Raw genomic sequence first — 27,424 nt, forward strand, 5'->3', positions numbered from 1 at the left:
ATATTGTATTTTACATCACCACCCAGTGTTGTTGGCTTCTAGTATCTAATAACAAAGCTGGAGCATCCCCAGGGAACATTAGTGTAGAGGTGCTGACTATCGGCAAATTAACTGGAAGCTATACAACTAAATGGGAGTCATACGAGTTTACGACTATTTATTTCTATAGCTTTACGGCTTTTAGTATCTACACATGCCATCAGAAATGACCTTGATAAGTGGCCTTGTGGAGGTCTTGTCTCTCTGAAAGGGGAGCCCGGCCTGGAGAAGGAAGTGCTGGACTCTTGTCTCGCTCTCAGCCACCACAGGAAACATCATTGTGGGGGAAAAACAGCACAAACATCAACGTCAGTGAAACAGCACACAAAATGTTGTCTTCTTCTTGCTCCTTTGGTTTGAACTAAATCTAGCACGTGAGGGCCGAATTCTAAACTTTCGATCTGTACGTGTCAAGCTTTGGCGCACAGATCTCAAGTTTGGATTCCAGCCTAAAAAGTCGCTGAACACCAAAGTATTCTTAGTTTAGGTTTGGGTGAATTAGCTTTAAAAAGAACGCATTTCAGTTCATTGTTGACACTTTATGGGGCCTGAACATTGGCATTTGTATGTAGGGAAGACATTTTATGGAAAAGGCATACATACTGCATTAGCTACTCATTTAGGCTGTTTTATTTCTGTTTTGGTCCTATAAGATCATCATTATATATATATATATATAACACCAAATAAAGTAGAGGCAATTACCGCTCATAACAAGCAGACTCAAAGCTCAGTGCAGGAATATCCCTGTATCAAAAGACACCATGGTCACACAAAACATGAAAACCAATGACAGATAGTAGAGGGAAACAAAACACATACATAGCCTTATTATTATACAACATTTTTTTTTTTTTAGAGAACACACCTAGAAACAATTAACACATGCTTTTGTGTACATAGCAAGACTGCTATCCTCACAGTTTCTAACATCGTAACACCGTAAAGGGAGAGCAGGGGGAAAAAAAAAAAGGTATTCATTACATAGTAGAGCAAATAAAATATAAAGCTGTTGCATTAAGAAAAGTACACTGAAGGTGACAGCTTGTTGGATAAAGCCCCCGCACCCCCCCCACAATTTTCTCTCTACAATTTAGATGCATGACCGATTTGGATTTTTTTTTTTAATCCAATCTTTGCCATAGTGATTTGAATTATGCTTCAGAAATATAAAGTTGTCTTATAGAAACCATTTTTCTTGACATAACCATGTCTACAGGGACATCTGGCTAAAACCATGTGTAATATATCAAAAAAATAAAACATGAGGTAATAATCAGTTGAAGTTGATGAGTTTAGTTTTTTTTTTTTTTTAGGAGGGGGGGGGGGAGATAGCTTACCTTCAATGTACTGCAAGTGGTATACAACCTGCTTTAAACATGAGGGGCCATCCCTGCAGGTGTGCTCAAGTAGAACCCAAGGACCCCCCCCCAACCGTTTGGGTTTTCGGCACTGACAGACCTACAGGCAGCAGCAGAACGGGCATGCGGACCAGGGCCTGCACAGACACCAGGATGTGGGGACAGGGTGGATGGGGGCTTTCAATACCTGGGGGAGACGCGGATATAGACATCATTTATGCTGGCCCTGCACCACATCACAGGTCAAAGTCAAAGGAGCTGCCAAGGTTGCAGGAGTTTAGTCAACCCACTGTACAAACATCCCATTCAAAAGGGTAAGGGTATTGGGTTACCCTCCCTGCCTTGGCAACTCATGAATGACCGTTAACTCAAAAACCCTTCCCAACAATCAGAATTAACACTTGACTAACCCTCCCCAATAATCAGAATTAACATTTGACTAACCCTCCTCATTAATCAGAATTAACATTTTACTTAACCCAATCAGAATTAACATTTGACTAACCCAATCAGAATTAACTTTCTTTTTTTTTTACAGCAAAAAATATCATCCACCTTCAGTCACCTGCAAGGGGCCAATCAAAAAACGGAAGATCTGATTGGATGAAAGTCCAACTCGAGTGGCTTTACTGTCCATGAGATAGAGGGCTTATAATGAGACAGAACTATCTGACTTGCAGGTAGGCTGAAACTGAACATATGCTATGCAGCAGGCATTCTGCTTGGAGCCCTACTACGGTTATTTATACAATCCAGAAGATCGATGAAAAACGAGAGAGAGAGAGTGTGTGTGTGTGTGTGTGTTTCAAACAGGGGAAGAAAGATAATACTACTTCCTCTCCATCAGCAGTGCCAGATGGGATGGGGGTCCAACCATAGTCAAACTAAGGACTCAGTACTGGTTGCAGCAATCAATGCATGACTGTGAGTGGATACAGTACGACGTGGTCAAAAGATCTTCTCCTGGATGTAGGGGTGCTGCAGGGCCTGGTTGATGCTGATCCTCTTGGCCGGGTCCAGCATAAGTGTCTGGTCCAGCAGGTCCTTGAGCTGGGCCACCTTCTTGCGTTGGTCCTCGGGCAGACGCTGGCAGCCCACCATGTCAGCCAGCAGCTCCTTGGTGGGGTTGATGGTGCTCATCACTGTCACCTTCTCCTGTGAATGGGTGGGACAGAAGAAGAACAAGTGGGGGAGGGGGGAGAGCGATGGAGGGAGGGAGGGAGGGCAGGAGGTAGAGTGAGAGGGAGAAAGAGTTGGGATGAGAAGCAGAACAGATAAGTGGCGTGGAGTTGGATGGGGCGGGGCAAGAGATCAGAGTCGAAAAAGACCCAGAGAGGAAAACAAAACGGTTTTAAAAGAAGGAGAGAAAAGGAGAGGAAAACAAAAACGGTTTTAAAAGGAGAAATGAGTGAAGAAAACAAAGACGGTAGAGAGAAAATTTGCAGAGATATGGAAGGGGGGGGGGGTTGGAATAGGAGGAAAAGGAGAATGAAGAGGGGGAGCGAAAGAGGGAGAAAAAGAGTGGGAGAAAGAGGGGTGTGTGTGGAAAAGGAGTAAGGACAGAAGGCACGAGCAATGACACCATAGAGATGAGATGGACATAAATCGACACATCACATCATTTGGGGGTTCGTTTTACTTTTTTGCAGATCACAAGGTTTTAGAGTCATCCTCAGAAAAGTAGGGTCCTTAAAAATAGACACATGGCTTAGCTTACTATCCTCCATTAACATTCCCACTGAGACAATATGAGAGAAAACAACAACCTCCTACCCTTTCAGTAACTCTGTCTACTTCGGTGTACAGGAAGTTGAGGTTCTGGTCAAAGTGCTGGTCCTTGAACACGCCTTTCCTGATCATCTGTGCAGGATAGAAAGATAATAGTTGCGGGTCAATTCCATTTCAAATGATTCCATTCAGGAAATAACCAGAAACTCAGAGTTTAGATTTTTCAGATTTTTTTAAAATTGGAATTCTAATAACACTTCTGAATAAATGGTTTTTCTGCTGTAAAATGTCCCTTAGCAGGGTTAAGGGAGTGTTTCTGGATGGACCCTACAGTACAGTTAAATGTCCCGTAGCAGGGTGAAGGGAGAGTTTCTGTGGTTGGTGGATTTTGGTCTCACCTTGTTGGGCATCTTGCCCTTGAGGTCCATGGCGAGCTTAATCATGTGGTTGTTGGTTTTCCCTGGGAAAAGGATCTTGCCCGTGTACAGCTCATACAGAGTGCAGCCAACGGACCACATGTCGATGCCGTGGTCGTAAAGCTTCCCGATGACTGCAAGGACAGATAAAGGCTTTAGGGGACTTGGGTCAAACTATGGGAAAATTAGTATGTTTGATGAGCGTTGTGTTCATAAGGGCACACTGTTTTCAAAAAGATTCAAAATGTTTTATAATGGGGGGGGGGGGGGGACTCCCTATTTTACGCAGTTTTTCATTCCGTTTGGCGAGTACTAAACACGGCAGTTTAATATTTTCCCTTCAAGTTAAGACCTACAGCAGTGTTCTCCAACTGGTCGCGGAGAGCTGCTGCACTAATTCAACCAATCAAGGACTTGATGAGCAGGTGATTAGCTGAATATAACTGGGCTGGAGAAAAAGCCTGAACCCAATAGCTCTCCAGGTCAAGGGTCGTGACAGGATTTAGAGAAGAAAAAAAAAGAACAAGAGGAGAAGAACACAAAACGAGAAGAGTAGGAAAAGACAAGAAGAGAGGAGTCTCACTAATCTCCGGCGCCCTGTAGAACCGGCTAACCAGGTAGGGAGTGATGTCATTCTCTGCCACGTGCGACGCTGAACCAAAGTCGCAGAGCTTGAGGATGGTTTTCGACTCGTTCACCTGTTGAAAACAAACCAATAATAAAAAATAAAAAAATTAAAAAAAAAAAATATATATATATATATGCCACTTGACCTATATAAAAACTCCAGCCAACAGGTTTAAAAAGATCAAAGGTGAAGCACATTGTTCACACTGGGTGGGTTCAATTAGCTCCGTCAAACAGCACATTGTTCACACTGGGTGGGTTCAATTAGACTGAACTGAGGTCCACTCCCGTCATGTGATCGGGAGAAACTGGTAAGGGTAGAGTGCCCTGATCAAAACTGACAGTTATCTCCGCAAGCGGGTCATAATATCAACAAGGCATCATATCATGATGGATTGTTTGGAAATATACAACCTGCTATTAAAACATTAATTATCCATTAAATGTTTGTTAAAATCTTCTCTCTGGGGGCTAAGGTGGGTTAGAGGTGACTGTCTCTGGGGCTACGGTGGGTAGAGGTGACTGTCTCTCTGGGGCTACGGTGGGTTAGAGGTGACTCTCTCTCTGGGACTACGGTGGGTTACAGGTGACTCTCTCTCTGGGACTACGGTGGGTTACAGGTGACTCTCTCTCTGGGACTACGGTGGGTTACAGGTGACTCTCTCTCTGGGACTACGGTGGGTTACAGGTGACTGTCTCTCTGGGGCTACGGTGGGTTAGAGGTGACTGTCTCTCTCTGGGACTACGGTGGGTTAGAGGTGACTGTCTCTCTCTGGGGCTACAGTGGGTTACAGGTGACTGTCTCTCTCTGGGGCTACAGTGGGTAGAGGTGACTGTCTCTCTGGGGCTACGGTGGGTTAGAGGTGGCTGTCTCTCTCTGGGGCTACAGTGGGTTAGAGGTGACTGTCTCTCTCTGGGGCTACGGTGGGTTGGAGGTGACTGTCTCTCTGGGGCTACGGTGGGTTAGAGGTGACTCTCTCTCTGGGAACTACGGTGGGTTAGAGGTGACTCTCTCTCTGGGGACTACGGTGGGTTACAGGTGACTGTCTCTCTGGGGCTACGGTGGGTTAGAGATGACTGTCTCTCTGGGGGTACGGTGGGTTAGAGGTGACTGTCTCTCTCTGGGGCTACGGTGGGTTAGAGGTGACGTACCAGGATATTGTCAGGTTTGATGTCGGCGTGAAGGATGTTGCAGCGTTTGAGCAGCTTCAGGGCCAGGAAGAGCTGCTGGCTGTAGGAGCGCACCGCCTTGATGTGGAGGCCCACGTCTTTGCCATACTTCTTCAGCACCTCGCGCAGGTTCATACTGAGGAGGGGAGAGAGAGAGTAGAGAGACACACCACATACAATATTAGGGGTGAGTCACAAAATGGCACCCTATTCACTAAATACTGCCGACATTGCTCGTCCAAATATTTATATATTCTTAATTCCATTCTTTTAGATGTGTGTGTTGTGAAATTGTTAGATATTACTGCACGGTTGGAGCTAGAAACACAAGCATTTCGTTCCACCCGCAATAACATCTGCTAAAACACGTGTAGGTGACCAATAAAATATGATCGATTTTAGCGCACTACTTCTAACCACAGAAGAAGAAGAATTAGTTCACTATGTAGGGAATATGGAGCCATTTCAGACAGTTTAGTCATCCGTCTGCGCTAAAAAGAATTGAGATCCTGGTTCTCAGAGGTAAAACACGGGACAGAGTTGGGCTGGAAATTGCCAGGCACCTCACGATACTTTTGTATTTTACATTACTCTATTGTCGGGAAAAAAATAATAATCAAGATCCCTTTTACCCATGACCTCTCTCTCAACTGTGTGTTATTGATCAGCGTTGGCACTCATGTTAATAATTTGAACGCGCACCTTGAGGCTTGATACCATTCTATTTTATGTAAACAATTAAAAAATAACAAGCTTTTACAAGACATTTTATTTACTATAACTCTATTACTAATCAAATTAATTGTAAGGGAAATGACACGAAATGCTGTTTGTTGCAGTAGGCCTTTAGAATAATGCAAAACATATCCTGGACTCTTAAGTTGATGAACAGGAAGTAAAAACGATGCCAGTCAGAACGGCACAGCTGGTCCATCAAAACTACACCTCAACGATACCGAAACTAATTTCACACATGACAGTTAGCCTATAGACAAGATTCATTTGACAATACTCTGATGAGTGACAATTTTAGGCCTAATAGGTGTCAAATTGTACATGAAGAAAATGGGCCAATCTTGTCATTTACAAATGCATAGAATGAAGAATGACAAATCCTTCTTCAGAGTCACATGCAGGAAAAAAACCTTTTGATTTCTATACAGTATCAGAAAGAGCATATTCTGCAGTTTCTATGACATTTACCTGTGTCAAATGACTCTCATAATTCAAGAGGTGCAGCTCTATTTCCAAATGTCACATTTTCAAAGAATATACGTGCGGTCCCTGTATTCAGCACATGACCCCCCCCACGCAGCAGCATTGCTTTGGCTACTAAGCAAAAACAAATAACATTAAACTTAAAAATATGCTATTTATTTAGGCAATTCATCCTTTACAATTGTTCATGCACTGGTGCCTTTGTTAAGGAATATATAGCAAACAATTTCACCTGAGCACCTGGCTGGTTATGTTATCCTTTTTTATTTTCTACTTTGTCAAAAGCAGCTGTAACTGGACTTTATTAATCACTATAACTATTACTAATTTAATCTACAAATAAAGTTGATACAATTAAAAACATTACTGTAATCCATTTTAAGGGAAACTAAAATAGGCTATAAGCCTATGCTTTTTCTTTCTAGGACAAAACATATCCATGACTATAAAAAAACAAATAACTATTGTTATTTTTTGTTTAAAATGGATATAGTTCCACAAATATCTCTTCATGCAACTAATCCTTCCACAATAGTTGATGCACTATTTATCATGCGCTGGTGCTTATGTTTCAGCACCTTGTGGGTTGATATGCATCTGATGCTAAAGGAGATGACAGGCAACGTTCTCTAGCGGGTACCTGTAGGACGAAAGGCCAGGCGGTTCTAGTGTTTAAACAGAACAAGCTATAGGATGAGAAATACTGGAAGAAGAAGGAAAAAAAATCGATACTTGGGAGTCACAGTATTGATATAAAAACGGGCAAAAATAATACCACCATTCCATATCGATTTCCCCCATCCCCAGGACAGAGAGCAGCAGACTACCTCAGACTTCAAAACAGCCTCTTTGCGTCAATAAGACCACCTCTTTTCAGACCCCATCTCCAGCAGCTAAGGCTTTTACAACAAAAAATTATCAATTGAAACCACATTCTTTAACACAGGGAGAGCAAACCTATGCGGAAGGGGCCCACCTTGGGGTGTTGCGGTGAACGTATTGCCACCACACCGGCGGTAATTACCTGGTTGAGTCAAGGTAATTAGGCTTCTCCAAGCTCTGATGCCACTGCTGGTCATTAGTAGCCTACCAAACTGGCTAACTGCCTGGTACTCAGCACTCTATTGTCCCTCTAAATCACTCTGACATCAATGTAAATGTAATAGAACATCTAATTAAACACTTAATAAGAGCCCATGAGCTTATGTTGCCCAACATCTCTACAGGCTATGCAATTGTGCAAGAAAACAGAGTGATGGCCTCTACTAAAAAGAGGATCATGCAGCATTAAAATGTATTAAAAAGCAAAACATATAGCCCGACATTTGTAGAACAACTAAAATTATGCTTAATTTAGAGTTATTAATGTATAAGAATACCTATTTCTTTGTTAACCGCTCAACACAACTCAGCATTCCCTCCAATCGTTTGGAGAAAATATCCTTTATTTTATTCAGCTCTGTTCAATTTTATTCTTAACTACTATAAAATAATGCCGGAATTCTAAGCAAATCTTGTCTGCTAAATGAACTAGCGTAGCCCACAGCCTTTTGGCATAGCCACATCTGAACCTAACATAAGGACAACTCAGAGTATGCTATTCTGTTCTTCTGAAATAGACTACATGTTCTTCAAATCATGCTTCTTAAAACAGGTCGAAAATAAATAAAATGGCTTCATTGTGAAGGTGTAGGCTATAATAAATGAATTGATTAGACTTTTTAAAAATGTAGATGTTCAAAAGATCTGCATCAATGACTTGAAGCCAGGAGATGCTAAATGTGTTCATTAATTAAGTCAATTACTGTGAAACCGACAGTTATTTGCTTGACAATCACCGGCTGACAACCTTTCGTGACCGCAACAGCCCTAGGCCAACCCTGCCTATACAATGAGAAGGGAACCACTGTACTCAATCTAGGGGTGCCAGTAACCTGGAGGGTGGTACCTGAGAGGCTCGAAGACCAGGCAGAGGTGCTGCTTGTGGTAGAAGTGTCGGAAGAGGCGCAGGCAGTGGAACTTGTCGTCAGGGTCGGCATCGTTGAGTTTCTTCAGGAACTCCAGCTCCTTGAGCCCAGTCTTCTGCCTTTTGGGACAAAGAGACCACTTCGATGAGTCTAAAGTCATGGACACACTGGTGTACCAGTAGTACAGGTCCCCCTGGAGAGCTATTGGGTGGACAGGCTTTTGGTTCCAGCCCTGCTCTGACACACCTGGCTCAGATAATAATAAGTACAGGTTAGTGGAATATGGTGTGTTCGAGCAGGGCTATAACAAAAAGCCTGTACAATATCTACCCACAATAGTAACTGAGGTAGATATGTAACTAGGAACACAGTGACAGATAATACAGTAACAGCAGTGTAAGTGATGAGTCCAAAAAAAAAAATGAGTGCAAAATAAAAAATGGTCAACGCAGATAGTTAAATAGTTAACCAAACTGAACTAATTATTAACCAGTCTTATGGCTTGGGGGTAGAAGAAGCTGTTCAGGGAACAGTTGGTTCCAGACTCGGTGCATCGGTACTGCTTGCCATGCGGCAGCAGAGAGAATAGTCTAGGACATGGGTGGCTGGAGTCTGACAATTTTTAGGGCCTTCCCCTGGTATAGGATGTCCTGGATGGCAAGGAGCACTGTACTGGGCTGTACACTCTACCCTTGGTGGCGCCTTGTGGTCGGATGCCAATCAGTTGCCATACCAAGCGGTGATGCAGCCAGTCAAGATGCTCTCAATGGCACAGCTGTAGAACCTTTTTGAGGATCTGAGGGCCAAAGCAAAATCTTCTCATCCTCCTGAGGGGGGGGGGGGGGGCTCCTTTGTCTTGCTGACGTTGAGGGAGAGGTTGTTGTCCAGGCACCACACTGCCAGGTCTCTGACCTCCTCCCTATATGCCAGCTCATCATCTGTGATCAGGCCTACCACTATTGTGTCATCGGTAAACTTAATGGTGTTGGGTGTTTTGCGTGGCCACGCAGTAGTGGGTGAACAGGGAGTACAGGAGGGGACTAAGCACGTGTTGTCGCCTACCCTCACCACTTTCTCTAATGTATTTTTTGTAATGTGTCCGACCCCAGGAAGACTAGCTGTTGCCATAGGCGTCAGCTAATGGGGATCCTAAATAACATAATCAACCTGGGGGCGGCCTGTCAGGAAGTCCAGAATCCAGTTGCAGAGGGAGGTGTTTTAATCCCAGGGTCCTTAGCTTAGTGATGAGCTGGGTGTTTAACGCTGAGCTGTAGTCAATGAACAGCAGGTAGCATCTCCCCAGTTTCAAAATGTTTTCTGCCTACAGAACCGGGTCCAAGACTAGCTATTGGTAAACGACACTCACATGAGCTCGTTGTTCCGAATGATCTTAATAGCAACCTCCTGGCTGGCGCGGGCCACGTCACGGGCTCGGATGACGTTGCTGAACACGCCCTGCCCCGTGTAGCCGTACACACTGTACCGTTTGTCCAGTTTCTCCCCGATATTGAGTCCTGTCAAATAGCAAAAGACATTGAATGTATTAGCTAATTGGTTATGAAAAAGTAGGGATTGACCTTAAGCGTTTCCCTGTTGCCTGGGGCAAGTAAACAAAAACAGCAAAGAATTCCAGTGGGCCTAAAAACAGATCTTTATGGTTCATTCCCATTGTTTAGGTGAAAGACTGACAATTTATGGGATACATGGCAGCCGGGCAAGTGAGCTTGCTCTATGGTTGCGCCATTAGGAAGAATAAAATTAAAAACATAATTCCAGTAGCCTAACACGCACTGGAAGAGTAACTTTTGGTCAGTGCGAGCAGAATACTACCCACAATATCCTTTTGCTCTCAGGCGTGAGCTGCGTGTCGAAATCTTGAAAATAGAACCAGAACTGAAAATTATGCTCAAAACAGAGCCGGCACGGTTACGCTCAGGACTTGTTGAACTGAACAGGAGCGTCTCACGCTAAGCAAAAGTTACGCGTCCGAGGTTGCAGGCGAGTAAAACAGATTGTCTGATCCTCTTTGTTGTTTGAATTAGTGACCAACAAGAAATTGTAATTTTGCAGGTAAACAACCATCTTCACATTTTCGGGCAAATCAAAGTTTATTGGTCACGTACACAGATGTGAAAGCAGCTGCAGCGAAATGCTTGTTCCTCTAGCTCTAAAAGTAATATATAGCAGTAAAAAATATAAAATAAAAACACACGGACATTAAGAAATATCAAAACACGCCATGTCAGAGACTGGAATATAAATAAACATCCAACATAAAATATTAAAACTCAACATGTAAAGGGTTAGTTCCATGTTTCGTGAGCTGAAATAAAAGATCCCAGAAATATTCCATCTGAACAAAAATCTTATTTGGGTAGGGTGCTGAGGAGTATTTCTGTCTGTAATAAAGCCCTTTTGTAGGGAAAAACTCATTCTGATTGGCTGAGCCTGGCCCCTCAGTGGGTGCCCTCCAAGGCCCACCCACGGCTGCACCCCTGCCCAGTCATGTGAAATCCATAGATTAGGGCCTAAGGAATTATTTTCAATTGACCGATTTCCTCATATGAACTGTAACTCAGTAAAAATCTTAGAAATGGTTGCATGTTGCGTTTTATATTTTTTGTTCAGTAGTGATTAATGAATGAATAAGCTAACAAACAAATGAAGGAACAAAATAAGGAAGGAGCTTTAATTCCAAATGGGACTTACGGTAGTATCCCTCTGCGTCTGTCCAGTTGTCTCGGAGGTTGGGGTTCTCCTTGAAGTCCTTCCCGATACCTGCTGCTCGAAACCTTGCACTCTGCAGTGGCCACAAATCACTTAGTGTTAGTATGACGGGAAACCAATGGTTTTTCCCAATGTTCGTTTTTTTTTCCCCCTTTCAAGAAATCAGTTATTATTCTGATGGGAATATGTGCTTGATTGAGCTTGCCTGGCGCAATGGAACCAAAGGAACAGTCCCAAAAGTGCAAATGATGTCCATCTGGCACCCAATGCAGGCCCATTTAAACGCTCATTTGAACCAAGGTCTGACTGTCAGGCTACAATACAAAACCACAGTTGAGGTGGTATTCTGACTTGAGATTGACACGCCAAACTTTTGGTCCCGCACTGACATCAACAAATGATTTACGCTTAAAGTCCCAACTTGCGCGCTTATCCTTGACTCAAAAAAATCGGACGAGCAGTTCTCAGTCGCCTCACAGAAAGGTCACCAGAGAAAACGCTGTGGCCCGGTCTAAAGTTACCCGCTGACAGACGCGTGTTTGGAACAGTAATAATAACAAGGGCGACCCGAGACACGGACACCACTCTTAGCAACCCTACCTGACAGGATCCTATTCCATAGACAACTTCATAAAAAAAAAAAAAAAAAGTTGAAGACACATTGGCACAAGTCATGGTGGTCAGATTCCAAACAAAGCAATGGAATCAAAGCAACGGGAGGAGTACTCACGTCAAAGTAGGCGGCGAACATGTCATCCGATTCAGTAAACATGTCGGGGGCAGAAGGTTTTTTGGGGTTGGTTCCTTCTAGGAAAGAAATGGGCTCGAGTTTAAGATCAAGCACTGTTAATCTGTAAAAGCATCTTGACAACTGCTGAAGTCAATATAACTTAAACATTTAAAAAAAATATATATATATAGATATATACATACATACATACATACATACATACATACATCATTGATTAAGAAGTCAAGAGTACATGAGAAATTAACATCATAATAATAAGTAATTGAGTAATAGACTTAATATATTTGAAAAATCGATCAATGTCCAGGAAGTCTGGTGGGGTAGGAGCGTTGGGCCAGTAACCGAAAGATTGCTGGATCAAATCCCCGAGCTGGCAAGGTAAAAAAAAATCTGTCGTTCTATCCCTAAGCAAGGCAGTTAACCCACTGTTCCCCTGGTGCTGTGGATGTGGATTAAGGCAGCCCCCCCCCCCCCAACTCTCTGATCAGAGGGGTTGGGTTAAATGCTTAAGACACATTTCAGTTGAATGCATTCAGTTGTACAACTGACTAGGTATCCCCGTTCCACTTCTGAATCACTACTACTAGTCTGACGACTACTACTGAGCCTGCAATTACTGCAACTGCTGGGCTGATTACTACTACTGCTACTACTAAGCTGACGACTACTACTACTACTGTATCAGACAAACATGCCGAGTGCTGCTGTTTCTGCTACTACTGTATCAGACAAACAAACATCCTGAGTGTTGCTGTTGCTGCTACTACTGTATCAGACAAACATGCCGAGTGCTGCTGTTTCTGCTACTACTGCATGAGACAAACAAACATCCTGAGTGTTGCTGTTACTACTACTACTGTATCAGACAAACAAAACATACCGAGTGCTGCTGTTATTACTACTACTGTATCAGACAAACAAACAAACCGAGTGTTGCTGTTACTACTACTACTGTATCAGACAAACACCCACCTGGGTCAGACACTTCATGGTATTAAACAACAGAGTAATCTATGGTTTCCATAATGTACCAAGCGAAGATCAATTAGTTGAAAGTATTTAACATAGGTCTATGTCTTAGTTGACAGGTCTGATGTACACACACACACACACACACACACACACACACACACACACACTTATATACAGCACACATGTTTACCATCTTTCTCCTGTTCGATGAGGTTGTGCTTAGCCTTGATGTTTTCTTCAAAGGTGTCCACGTTTTCCCGCTCGTACTCTTTGACGTCGGCCGTCACGCGCTCCAGGATGTCGTCCGGCGAGGGCGAGCGGCTGCGCTGGCTGCTCTGCGGGCTGCCGGGCTCCGACATGTTACTGTCCTCGTTCCCTCCTTTGTACTTCTGTTCACAGAAAAATAAACACACACACACACACACACACACACACACGTCAGCAAAAATATGCAAGCACAGGCACGAGAATATGTATAAAAACAGACAATATGTATACAAAGTCGAGCAGAATCCCAAGACTTCCTTAATATGACAGACTGCGCACGAGCTGTTAACAAAGAGACACACCACATAGGATATTACAGTACCACAGATCACGTTGATAGGATAGTCACAATCGGAGCTCATCCAGTTTATTCTCTAGTGATTATAAACATGATACATTTTAAAATGTGCACCCTTTTCTAAATAATAAAAAATTAAAATTGTGCATACAAAATCATCTCTATATGGTCACAATTATTGGTAATCTTAGTGGTGTGCTGGGAGGGCCTACAGGAATTCTGGTTGTTGGTGGACAGGGAGAGAGAGAGCGAGAGAGGGAGGTTTGTGGATAGGCAGAGAGCGAGAAAGGGAGGTTGGTGGACAGGGAGAGTGAGAGAGAGAGGGGGGGGGGTTACATTTTCCAGGAATACAGAATACACTGCCCTCCCTTCCTCTCTGTCGCTCAGCCCAGCCTTCTTCCTGCCTACCGATGTAGTCATCTTACACAACAATCAGAAACTAATGTGATCAACACACCAGGACCCGATCAGCCAATCAAAAAGGTGGGCGTGCCATTAAGCATTTTGAGTGACTCCCTTGGCACTAAGCAACACAAAACCTGGGATTAGGAGTGTGGCCAGAGTATTGGCACTGCGCACAGTGTCCAACGCCATTCGAATTGTTGAACTAACAATCAAACAGCTGTGCGTGTCATGTTTGCACGCCGTGCATGACAATAGCCAATAGAGAAAGGTTAAAATACATATTGTAGCAACATGGCTGTGTGGCTCTGGTTAAGCTAGGTCGGCGCAGAGGGGATGATGACGTCATTCGCCTTTTTACCCACCTGGACGATGGCCAGACGCTGTAGCCTACGCTGTTCGATGAGAGCCTCCTCGTCGTCCTCATCCACATCGTAATCTTCCAGCCTATTACAGGACAAACCACGTCAACACACACATCCAATGTGGTCGTCCACATTAATGTTGTATCATTTGTGTATGATCCATCCATTCAACACGTCTGAGGTAAACAGTAAGCAAATTAAAAATTAAATTAAAATCCCAAGTGAACTGCCTACACTTCATCTTCAGAGTCCTCCTTGTCGACCTTCATTCCCTCCGAGAGGCTGCCCTTGAACTTGTCCTCCCTGTCCCGGCTCAGTCTCTGCCTCCCCTCCTGGGATCTGGAACCCCACTGCGGCCTCCGTCCCATCCTGTCCCGATCCAATGACCTACGTAGAAGAGTCGCAGGAAAGAAAAGCAAAAGCCAGGTGCAATATATGTAAGATTTCCCGATGTTCAATGGTCATTTCAATGAATGATACACAGTGCATTCGGAAAGTATTCAGACCCCTTCCCCTTTTCCAAATTTTGTTACGATACAACCTTATTCTAAAATGTACTTATACAAAAAATCCTCATCAATCTACACACAATACCCCATAATGACAAAGTGAAAACAGGTTTACACATTTTAGCAAGCGCATTTAATTAAAAAAACAAAACAGAAATACCTTATTTACATAAGTATTCAGACCCTTTGCTATGAGACACGAAATTGAGCTCAGGTGCATCCTGTTTTCACAACTTGATTGGAGTCCACCTGTGGTAAATTCAATTGATTGGACATGATTTGGAAAGGCACACACACACAACCAATCAAAAGTAAGGACATACCGACTCATTTTTACCATTTTCGACATTGTAGAATAATAGTGACGACATCAAAACTATGAAATAACACCTATGGAAGCAAGTAGAAACCCCCCCCAAAAAAAGTTTTAAATCAAAATATTTTATATTTGAGTAGCCAACCATTGCTTTGCGCCCGCTTGGCATTCTCTCAACCAGCTTCATGAAGAAGTCACCTGGAATGCTTTTCCAACAGTTTTGAAGGAGTTTCCACATATGTTGAGCACTTGTTGGCTGCTTTTCCTTCAATCTGGGGTCCAACTCATCCCAAACCATCTCAATTGGGTTGAGGTCGGGTGATTGTGGAGGCCAGGTCATCCGATGCAGCAATCCTTCTTGGTCAAATAGCCCTTACACAGCCTGGAGGTGTGATTTGGGTCATTGTACGGCTGAAAAACAAATGATATAGTCCCACCAAGCGCAAACCAGATGGGATGGCGTATCGCTGCAGAATGAATGCTATGGTAGCCATGCTGGTTAAGTGTGCCTTGAATTCTAAAAGACCAAGTGGTGGACAAGGCAGTTGGAAACAAATCTGGACTCAGACCAAAGAACAGATTTCCACTGGCATAATTTCCATTGCTCATGTTTCTTGGCCCAAGCAAGTATCTTCTTATTGGTGTCCTTTAATAGTGGTTTCTTTGCAGCAATTTGACCATGAAGGCCTGATTCACGCAGTCTCCTCTGAATAGTTGATGTTGAGACGTGTCTGTTACTTGAACTCTGTGAAGCATTTATTTGGGCTGCAACCTGAGGTGCAGTTAATTGCCGATTTCTGAAGCTGGTAACTATAAATGAACTTGTCCTCTGCAGCAGAGGTAACTCTGGGTCTTCCTTTCCTGTGGCGGTCCTCATTAGAGCCAGTTTCATCATAGCGCTTGATGGTTTTTGCGACTGCACTTGAAGAAACTTGAAAAAAAAATACAATCTTGAAATTTCCCGGATTGACTGACCTTCATGTCTTAAAGTAATGACAGACTCTCTTTGCTTTTTTGAGCTGTTCTTGGACTTGGTCTTTTACCAAATAGGGCTATCTTCTGTATACCACCCCTACCTTGTCACAACACAACTGATTGGGACAAACACATTAAGAAGGAAAGAAATTCCACAAATTAACAAGACACCTGTTAATTGAAATGCATTCCGGGTGACTACCTCATGAAGCTGGTTGAGAGAATGCCAAGTGTGTGCAAAGCAGTCATCAAGGCAAAGGGTGGCCACTTTAAAGAACCGTAAATATAAAACGTATTTTGAAGGGCCTCCCAAGTGGCGCAGTGGTTTAAGGTAGTGCTAGCTTTGTCACTAGAGATCCTGGTTCGAGTCCAGGCTGTCGCAGCCGGCTGGGGTTAGGGGAGGGTTTGGCCGGCTGGGATGTTCTTGTCCCATCGCCCACTAGCGACTCCTGTGTTGGGCCTGCGCAAAGCACACATTGTGTCAAGAACAAGTGCAGCTTGACTGGGTTGTGTTTCGGAGGACGCACGGCTCTCGACCTTCGCCTCTCCCGAGTCCATACGGGAGTTGCAGCAATGGGACAATTAGATACCACAAAATTGGGGATATATATATATATATATATATATTTTTGATTTGTTTAACACTTTTTGATTACTACATCCATGTGTGTTAATTTATAGTTGATGTCTTCAATATTATTCTACAATGTAGAAAACTGTACAAATAAAGATAAACTCTGGAATGAGTAGGTGTCCAAACTTTTGCCTGGTACACAGTTGATAGTTCATTTCAGAGCAAAAACCATGCCATGAGGTCGAAGGAAGCTGTCTGTAGAGCTCCGAGACAGGATTGTGTCAAAGCAAAGATCTGGGGAAGGGTACCAAACTATTTCTGCAACATTGAAGGTCCCTCAGAACACAGTGGCCTGTGGAACCACCAAGACTCTTCCTAGAACTGGCTTCCCGGTCAAACTGAGAAATCAGGGGAGAAGGGTCTTGGACAGGGAGATGACCAAGAACTCTGTGGTCACTCTGACAGAGCCCCATAGCTCCTTTGTTGAGATGGGAGAACATTCCAGAAGGACAACCATCTCTGCAGCACTCAACCAATCAGGCCTTTATGGTAGAGTGGCCAGACGGAATCCACTCCTCAGTAAGAGGCACATGATTGCCCGCTTGGAGTTTGTCAAAAGGCACCTAAAGGACTCTAAGACCATGGGAAACAAGATTATCTGGTCTGATGAAACCAAGATTGAACTCTTTGGCTTAAATGCCAAGCGTCACGTATGGAGGAAACCAGGCACCATCCCTACGATGAAGCATTGTGGCAGCATCATGCTGTGGGTATGTTTTTCAGCGGGAGGGACTGAGAGACTAGCCAGGTTTGAGGGAAAGATGAAAAGAGCAACATACAGAGACATCCTTGAAGAAAACCTGTTCCAGAGAGCTCAGGACCTCAGACTGGGGCGAAGGTTCACCTTCAGACAGGATAACGACCCTAAGCACACAGCCAAGACAACGCAAGAGTGGCTTCAGGACAAGTCTCTGAATGTCCTTGAGTAACCCAGCCAGAGCCTGGACTTGAACCCCGATCTCCCTGAACATCTCTGGAGAGACCTGAAAATAGCTGTGCAACGACACTCTCCATCCAACCTGACAAAGCTTGAGAGGATCTGCAGAGAAGAATGAGAGAAACTCACCAAATAAAGGGGTGCTAAGCTGGTAGCGTCATACCAAAGAAGATTTGAGGGTGTAATCACTGCCAAAGGTGCTTCAACAAAATACTGAGTGAAAGGGTCTGAATATTTATATAAATGTGCAAACATTATTATTTGATCCATTGTAGAATAAGGGTGTAACGTAACAAAATGTGGAAAAAGTCAAGGTGTCTGAATACTTTCCGAATGCACGGTATAAAACTATTGAACCTTGAAGAAAAACATGATTAGGACGGCAGGTAAATTAGCAGTTAGAGCGTTGGGCCAGTAACCGAAAGGTTGATGGTTCGAATACCCGAGCCAACAAGGTGAAGAATCTGTCAATGTGCCCTTGAGCAAGGCAAATAACCCTAACTTGCTCCAGTGGTGCCGTACTACTACACATTTCACTGAACTGATCCTGTAAAACACCACATTTCACTGAACTGATCCTGTAAAACAACACATTTCACTGAACTGATCCTGTAAAACACCACACTTCACTGATCCTGTAAAACACCACACTTCACTGAACTGATCCTGTAAAACACCACACTTCACTGATCCTGTAAAACACCACACTTCACTGAACTGATCCTGTAAAACACCACACTTCACTGAACCTGTAAAACAACACACTTCACTGAACTGATCCTGTAAAACACCACACTTCACTGAACTGATCCTGTAAAACAACACATTTCACTGAACTGATCCTGTAAAACACCACACTTCACTGAACTGATCCTGTAAAACACCACACTTCACTGAACTGATCCTGTAAAACACCACACTTCACTGAACTGATCCTGTAAAACACCACACTTCACTGAACTGATCCTGTAAAACACCACACTTCACTGAACTGATCCTGTAAAACACCACACTTCACTGAACTGATCCTGTAAAACACCACACTTCACTGAACTGATCCTGTAAAACACCACATTTCACTGAACTGATCCTGTAAAACAACACATTTCACTGAACTGATCCTGTAAAACACCACACTTCACTGAACTGATCCTGTAAAACACCACACTTCACTGAACTGATCCTGTAAAACACCACACTTCACTGAACTGATCCTGTAAAACACCACACTTCACTGAACTGATCCTGTAAAACACCACACTTCACTGAACTGATCCTGTAAAACACCACACTTCACTGAACTGATCCTGTAAAACACCACACTTCACTGAACTGATCCTGTAAAACACCACACTTCACTGAACTGATCCTGTAAAACACCACACTTCACTGAACTGATCCTGTAAAACACCACACTTCACTGAACTGATCCTGTAAAACAACACACTTCACTGCACCGATCATACTGCTACGGCTGATCCTGTAAAACACCACACTTCACTGAACTGATCCTGTAAAACACCACACTTCACTGAACTGATCCTGTAAAACAACACATTTCACTGAACTGATCCTGTAAAACACCACATTTCACTGAACTGATCCTGTAAAACACCACACTTCACTGAACTGATCCTGTAAAACACCACATTTCACTGAACTGATCCTGTAAACACCACATTTCACTGAACTGATCCTGTAAAACACCACACTTCACTGAACTGATCCTGTAAAACAACACATTTCACTGAACTGATCCTGTAAAACACCACACTTCACTGAACTGATCCTGTAAAACAACACACTTCACTGAACCGATCCTGTAAAACAACACATTTCACTGAACTGATCCTGTAAAACACCACACTTCACTGAACTGATCCTGTAAAACACCACACTTCACTGAACCGATCCTGTAAAACAACACATTTCACTGAACTGATCCTGTAAAACACCACACTTCACTGAACTGATCCTGTAAAACAACACACTTCACTGCACCGATCATACTGCTACGGCTGATCCTGTAAAACACCACACTTCACTGAACTGATCCTGTAAAACACCACACTTCACTGAACCGATCCTGTAAAACAACACATTTCACTGAACTGATCCTGTAAAACACCACACTTCACTGAACTGATCCTGTAAAACAACACACTTCACTGCACCGATCATACTGCTACGGCTGATCCTGTAAAACACCACACTTCACTGAACTGATCCTGTAAAACACCACACTTCACTGATCCTGTAAAACAACACACTTCACTGAACTGAGCCTGTAAAACACCACACTTCACTGAACTGATCCTGTAAAACACCACACTTCACTGAACTGATCCTGTAAAACACCACACTTCACTGAACTGATCCTGTAAAACACCACACTTCACTGAACTGATCCTGTAAAACACCACACTTCATTGAACTGATCCTGTAAAACACCACACTTCACTGAACTGATCCTGTAAAACAACACACTTCACTGAACTGATCCTGTAAAACACCACACTTCACTGAACTGATCCTGTAAAACACCACACTTCACTGAACTGATCCTGTAAAACACCACACTTCACTGAACTGATCCTGTAAAACACCACACTTCACTGAACTGATCCTGTAAAACACCACACTTCACTGAACTGATCCTGTAAAACACCACACTTCACTGAACTGATCCTGTAAAACACCACACTTCACTGAACTGATCCTGTAAAACACCACACTTCACTGAACTGATCCTGTAAAACACCACACTTCACTGAACTGATCCTGTAAAACACCACACTTCACTGAACCGATCCTGTAAAACACCACACTTCACTGAACCGATCCTGTAAAACACCACACTTCACTGAACCGATCCTGTAAAACACCACACTTCACTGAACCGATCCTGTAAAACACCACACTTCACTGAACCGATCCTGTAAAACACCACACTTCACTGAACCGATCCTGTAAAACACCACACTTCACTGAACCGATCCTGTAAAACACCACACTTCACTGAACTGATCCTGTAAAACACCACACTTCACTGAACTGATCCTGTAAAACACCACACTTCACTGAACTGATCCTGTAAAACACCACACTTCACTGAACTGATCCTGTAAAACAACACACTTCACTGCACCGATCATACTGCTACGGCTGATCCTGTAAAACACCACACTTCACTGAACTGATCCTGTAAAACACCACACTTCACTGAACTGATCCTGTAAAACAACACATTTCACTGAACTGATCCTGTAAAACACCACATTTCACTGAACTGATCCTGTAAAACACCACACTTCACTGAACTGATCCTGTAAAACACCACATTTCACTGAACTGATCCTGTAAACACCACATTTCACTGAACTGATCCTGTAAAACACCACACTTCACTGAACTGATCCTGTAAAACAACACATTTCACTGAACTGATCCTGTAAAACACCACACTTCACTGAACTGATCCTGTAAAACAACACACTTCACTGAACCGATCCTGTAAAACAACACATTTCACTGAACTGATCCTGTAAAACAACACATTTCACTGAACTGATCCTGTAAAACACCACACTTCACTGAACCGATCCTGTAAAACAACACATTTCACTGAACTGATCCTGTAAAACACCACACTTCACTGAACTGATCCTGTAAAACAACACACTTCACTGCACCGATCATACTGCTACGGCTGATCCTGTAAAACACCACACTTCACTGAACTGATCCTGTAAAACACCACACTTCACTGAACCGATCCTGTAAAACAACACATTTCACTGAACTGATCCTGTAAAACACCACACTTCACTGAACTGATCCTGTAAAACAACACACTTCACTGCACCGATCATACTGCTACGGCTGATCCTGTAAAACACCACACTTCACTGAACTGATCCTGTAAAACACCACACTTCACTGATCCTGTAAAACAACACACTTCACTGAACTGAGCCTGTAAAACACCACACTTCACTGAACTGATCCTATAAAACACCACACTTCACTGAACTGATCCTGTAAAACACCACACTTCACTGAACTGATCCTGTAAAACACCACACTTCACTGAACTGATCCTGTAAAACACCACACTTCACTGAACTGATCCTGTAAAACAACACACTTCACTGAACTGATCCTGTAAAACACCACACTTCACTGAACTGATCCTGTAAAACACCACACTTCACTGAACTGATCCTGTAAAACACCACACTTCACTGAACTGATCCTGTAAAACACCACACTTCACTGAACTGATCCTGTAAAACACCACACTTCACTGAACTGATCCTGTAAAACACCACACTTCACTGAACCGATCCTGTAAAACACCACACTTCACTGAACCGATCCTGTAAAACACCACACTTCACTGAACCGATCCTGTAAAACACCACACTTCACTGAACCGATCCTGTAAAACACCACACTTCACTGAACCGATCCTGTAAAACACCACACTTCACTGAACCGATCCTGTAAAACACCACACTTCACTGAACCGATCCTGTAAAACACCACACTTCACTGAACTGATCCTGTAAAACACCACACTTCACTGAACTGATCCTGTAAAACACCACACTTCACTGAACTGATCCTGAAAAAAAAAAAACATACCTCACTGCACCTATCCAGTTACGTGACAATACAATTAGAAGAACTATGATAACCTCAAAATACGTAACACTCCCCATTATATATGTATAACACTCTCCATTATATATGTATAACACTCCCCATTATATATATATATATATATTTTTTTATTGTGAGTAAAGATTAAAATAAAGAATGACGTTTCGGTCCAAGTAGACCATCGGACAGAGAATCGGGATAGAATGACTTGAGTATTTTTAGACTCACAGACATATACACAACACAGTACAGGGGACAGTACAGTTATCAGACATATTGGGACAAAAGTACCTCCACCCACCTCCTCCTGAATGGAGACCTGCTGCGTCTCCTGGGAGAGCAACACCTCTGCCTGAATGGTGAGCGGCTGAGCCGTCGCCGGGCACCTAGAGCTGCGCTGGCATCCCTACGGCCCCCTGCTTCGTCCTGGCTCCGAATCCTGAAGGTCACGCAGCAACAGGACAAGGGGTTACACATTCAATGTTCACCATGCATTACCTAAAAAAAAGGGGGTGTGATTTGATTTGGACACGATACAATGTGTGGATGACGTAAACTGGACTATGTTTGGATGGGACATGATGACACATGCCATCTTCCACATGGCAATTAAGTACTGGTTTTTACGTCAACACTCCTTTCTTCTTTGTGGATTTTATCTGCTTCAGATTCTGCCGATAGACCCTTACAAAGACTCAATCATGGACACGCTTACTGACAGTTGGGGCTGCTTTGTATGGTGTATTGTTGTCTCTACCTTCTTGACCTTTGTGCTGTTGACTTTACCCAATAATGTTTTTTACCATGTTTTTGTGCTGCTACCATGTCATGTTGCTACCATGTCGTGTTATGTTGTTGTCTTTAGGTCTCTCCTTATGTAGTGTTGTGTCTCTCTTGTTGTGATGTGTGTTTTGCCCTATATTTACATTGTATTTCTTTATGATTTTTTATCCCAGGCCCCCGTCCCCACAGGAGGCCTTTTGCCTTTTGGTAGCCCATCATTGTAAATAAGAATTTGTTCTTAACTGACTTGCCTAGTTAAATAAAGGTTAAATAAATCAAATAAATACTGGCTAAAGCAGCTGTCTACTTGCAATTAGAGAGTTGGGCTAGTAACTGAAAAGTCACCGGTTTTGAATACCCAAGTAGACAAGGTTGAGGTTGAGGTGCCCTTGAGCAAAGAACTTAACCCTAATTTGCTCCAGGGGAGCTGTACTACTATGGCTGACCTTGTAAAACAACACATTTTACTGCACCTATCATACTGCTACGGCTGAGCCTGTAAAACACATTTCACTGCATCTATCCGGTGTATGTGACGATATAACATCTTGTTATTATTTTAAATGAGATGTAGTTTTAAAATGTGAGCCCGGCCCCTTAACCATCCTCAGTGTGGTGTCTAACACCATCGTATTCACTAGAAACCAAACGGAAGCGACCAGCTGAAACGGAGAGGGACTAAGCTACATTTACCCCATAAGAAACACTACTATTCATTGTAAACTGTTTCGCTACAGTGTGAACTAATGAATACAGCCCCCAATGCTCATGGTCTATTCCAGCGGGAGAGTGACAACCCCGAACCTAATAGTTTGTCACAATATGTTAACAGTAAATTCATTTGTGGAGAAGATATTGTGAGAAGATGCATCTCCTCCGTGAAAACAAAATTGCCTGTTTATCTGTAGTAAACACAAAAGGCCAGATTTCTTAACTCATCAACTTGGATGTTTTTTTTTTGTGATGCGTGTGTGTGTGTGTGTGGAATCGGCATGAGGCCAAACAATGTCTTGACCTGCCAGGTGAGAGTCTCAGTCGGTCCACCTCTCTCCTTTGACTCTCTGGGGGGCTCGGGTGGCCCCCTCTGAGTGGTGGCGGTGACCTGGCCCTTCGCTCGGCTCCGGTGGAGGCCCGGAGGTCCCGGCACTGTGATGGGGACTTGCTGCGCTGCAGTTGGGAGGCAGGACCTGGCGGCCTCCCTCGTAGGCCAGGAGAGCAGTTCTCATTCCCAGAGGAAGCGTCCTTGGCGGGGGACTTGATCGCCTTCTTGTGTTTGTCCTGGCTTTGTGCCTCTCTGCTTGGAGCCGGCAGGGAAGGCTGCTTGCTAGTGCCAGGAGGAGACTTGGACGCCTGTGCCCTTTCCTTGAAGCAATCTGCACTCCTGGAATGTCTCCTGTTGTCTCTATCCCTGGACGTGCTCAGTCCTCTCATCTGATCCTTGGTCTTGCCGTCCATCTTTCTCTTCCTGCCGTTTTTATTGGGATTGTTCTGCTTAGCTTTGCCGGCGTCTGTCGACTCTCGCTGGACTCTACCGGTGTCTTTAGCAGTCTGCGAGCCTGAGCCAGCCACGTGCCCCGTTGCCCCTTTCCGGAAGTGCTGCCCATTGCACATCCTCTCCCCCTGAATCTCCCCATCCTCCTCCACCTCAGAGTGGTATCCCTGGAGTATGAGAGCCATGCCCGATTGTACCCCCCTGCCACCCTCAGTCATTTCACTGTCTAGCTCGGCTTGGATCAGGGCCCTCTGTTTCTCCAGCTCCTCCAGAAGCGCCATCTCATCGTCTTCCAGTCTCGGCGGCTTGGCGGAGGAAGAGTATGGGAAAGCGTTGTCGTTGCCACCGGTGGGGAAGCCGTCAGTCAAGGGGCCGTCTTTACGCTTGTGCTTTTTGTGCTTGTGCCGGTGCTTGTGGCGTCGCTCCTTGTCCTCAGGCGAAGACTGCTTGTGTCTCTTGTGTCTCTTGCTATGGTGCCTGTGTTTCTTTTTCTTGGTCTTAGCTGAGGTCGCGGCGCCCATGAGCATCAACGAATTGGCCTCTGCCTTCCCTGCGCCTCCTTCCTCCTCTGACAGGTCCTGGCTTTCCTCTTCATTGCCACTCTCTGCTTTCTCTCCCCTGCACATGACAGGACATGGAAAGGAGTAATGTAATGATTAATCAACTGGAATGCTCCATGGTAATCGGTTCATTTGACAACTACTGCTGGTTTAATATACAACAACTAGTTGTGCAACTTGAGTGTTTCTCAGACCTTTCCTTGGGGACCCCCAATCGTTACACAATTTTGTTGCAGCTTGAACAAGCCCACCTGATTCAATTAGCTAGTCAGGGGCTTGATGATTGGCAAGTTGAATCAGATGGTCTAGCTATTGATTATAGTAAACGGCTGGGGGTCTCGGCTAACCTTGTCCAGTATTTATCCTAGTTTCATTACCATAACATAGGCTTGTAAGCTAGCTAGCTAGAAGCGAAACAGACTCTGGCTAGCACCTAACAACGCGTATATTAGACGATTTTTTTCAAAACAATAACTGGTCATGACCACACGCAGAATAACCTATATGGAAAACAATACATTTTAGCTACCTAAAACACAAGTTAAAAAATATCTTACGCTTGTTTTTTCTCGCTGTCACCAGTTAACGTTATAAAGTCAATGGCAGCCATTTTCAGTGAGGGGATTCGATTAATCTCGTCCAGGCGCCCGTTTCAGCGTGTTTCGCATTAGCTAAAAGTTGATGGCATTCAATGTGGGACTGTCTGCCTCCCGGGCGTGAGCCAGGTGCCCCGTTCAAAGCCCGTGACGAAGTTGGCGAAAAACAAATATGTTGTCATTTAGCACGTGTTGTAATTAGTAGGAGGACTCTGTGATTTCCCATGCAGATGTGATTGCATGGGAAATTCCCCCCAAAATGTATGGAAAATAGATGTTTCTGGACGATGCACCATGTTACCTTGTTGATAAAATGAGCGAGCGACACAGATTACTGTTCGAGTTGAAATGGAGCTCCTACCCAGTGCCCCGGAGTTCAGCGTAATCGAATAGGCACATCGTTTACTTTGGACATGCGCAATGGATTCGAAAGCGAGATAAACCAAAGCGTTGTCTTTAAATTATTTTTCGTCTGTATCCTCTATATGAGATATTTCGAAATAATTCATCTTCCTTTTGCGTATACTTAGATTTTTACAAACTATTATACAATAACTTATTACATCAAATGTTTCAACAAGACAATAAGTAATTTACTGCACAGAAACTAAGCATACCATTGACAGTGGTCCCTAAAAGGTCAGCATGGGTTGGCTCATTTGCATGCTTGGATCCAGTTTGTTTCGGAATCGGAAATGTTTACATTTCATACTGTAAGCATATAATCATGGCTGACATAACGGGGACATCATTGTCGGATAATCTAACTAGCTATGGACTGTAGGTCTATGTTAACATTTGCTGGCTAGCTAGCTACCTGAAACTTCTGGTGATGACTGACAAGATGTTTTAACAAATATAAAGTTAGTGGTTGCACATTCAGTGTTTACAACCCTTAGCCGTGGTATATTGGCCATACAGTATATCACAAACCCCAAAGGTGCATTATTGCTATTATAAACTGGTTATAACATAATTAGAGGATACCCCTGGTATATGATCTGTTATAAATTGGGTGGTTCGAGCCCTGAAGGCTGATTGGCTGAAATACGTGGTATATCAGACTGTATACCACGGGTATGACAAAATAAGTATTTTTACAGCTCTAATTACGTTGGTAACCAGTTTATAATAGCAATAAGGCACCTCGGGGGTTTGTGGTATATGGCCAATATACCACAGCTAAGGGCTGTATCCAGGCACTCCACGCTGCGTCGTGCTTAAGAGCAGCCCTTAGCTGTGGTATATTGGCCATATACAACACACCCTCGGGCCTTATTGCTTAAATATTTCAGCCAACCAGCATTAAGGACTCGAACCGCCCAGTTTGTGTGAGTTATAGCACATAAAACATTTTACTGCCACAGACAAATTTGTATTTTATTTCACCTTTATTTGACCAGGTAGGCTAGTTGAGAACAAGTTCTCATTTGCAACTGCGACCTGGCCAAGATAAAGCATAGCAGTGTGAACAGACAACAACACAGAGTTACACATGGAGTAAACAATAAACAAGTCAATAACATAGTAGAAAAAAAAGAAAGTCTATATACATTGTGTGCAAAAGGCATGAGGAGGTAGGCAATAAATAGGCCATAGGAGTGAATAATTAGAATTTAGCAGATTAACACTGGATTGATAAATGATCA

General features: G+C 43.5%; 1 protein-coding gene across 6 annotated transcripts; it reads right to left on the bottom strand.

Annotated features, from left to right (window-relative positions):
- Positions 1-646: 646 nt before the first annotated feature.
- prpf4ba (pre-mRNA processing factor 4Ba) lies at positions 647-26,170 on the bottom strand. 6 transcript variants are annotated; one of them, XM_036965931.2, is made up of 15 exons: positions 25,737-26,170; positions 24,143-25,237; positions 22,646-22,783; positions 14,543-14,695; positions 14,309-14,390; positions 13,167-13,365; positions 11,984-12,057; positions 11,236-11,326; positions 9,893-10,040; positions 8,508-8,645; positions 5,324-5,477; positions 4,128-4,242; positions 3,527-3,678; positions 3,174-3,260; positions 647-2,555 (listed from the first exon to the last, which is right to left on the bottom strand). In XM_036965931.2, exons 1-15 carry the CDS (start codon positions 25,787-25,789, stop codon positions 2,349-2,351), a joined length of 2,886 nt encoding a protein of 961 aa, XP_036821826.2. In that variant the 5' UTR covers positions 25,790-26,170; the 3' UTR covers positions 647-2,348. The 6 variants fall into 6 exon arrangements, with proteins under 6 accessions (XP_036821826.2, XP_036821825.2, XP_090081396.1 ...); XM_036965930.2 differs by having other exon boundaries at positions 11,984-12,060; XM_090225270.1 differs by having other exon boundaries at positions 11,984-12,060; positions 22,636-22,783; positions 25,737-26,108.
- Positions 26,171-27,424: the final 1,254 nt, after the last annotated feature.

Source organism: Oncorhynchus mykiss, chromosome 28, assembly GCF_057628025.1.
Source record: "Oncorhynchus mykiss isolate SJ-2025 chromosome 28, ASM5762802v1, whole genome shotgun sequence".
Taxonomy (NCBI): Eukaryota; Metazoa; Chordata; class Actinopteri; order Salmoniformes; family Salmonidae; genus Oncorhynchus; species Oncorhynchus mykiss.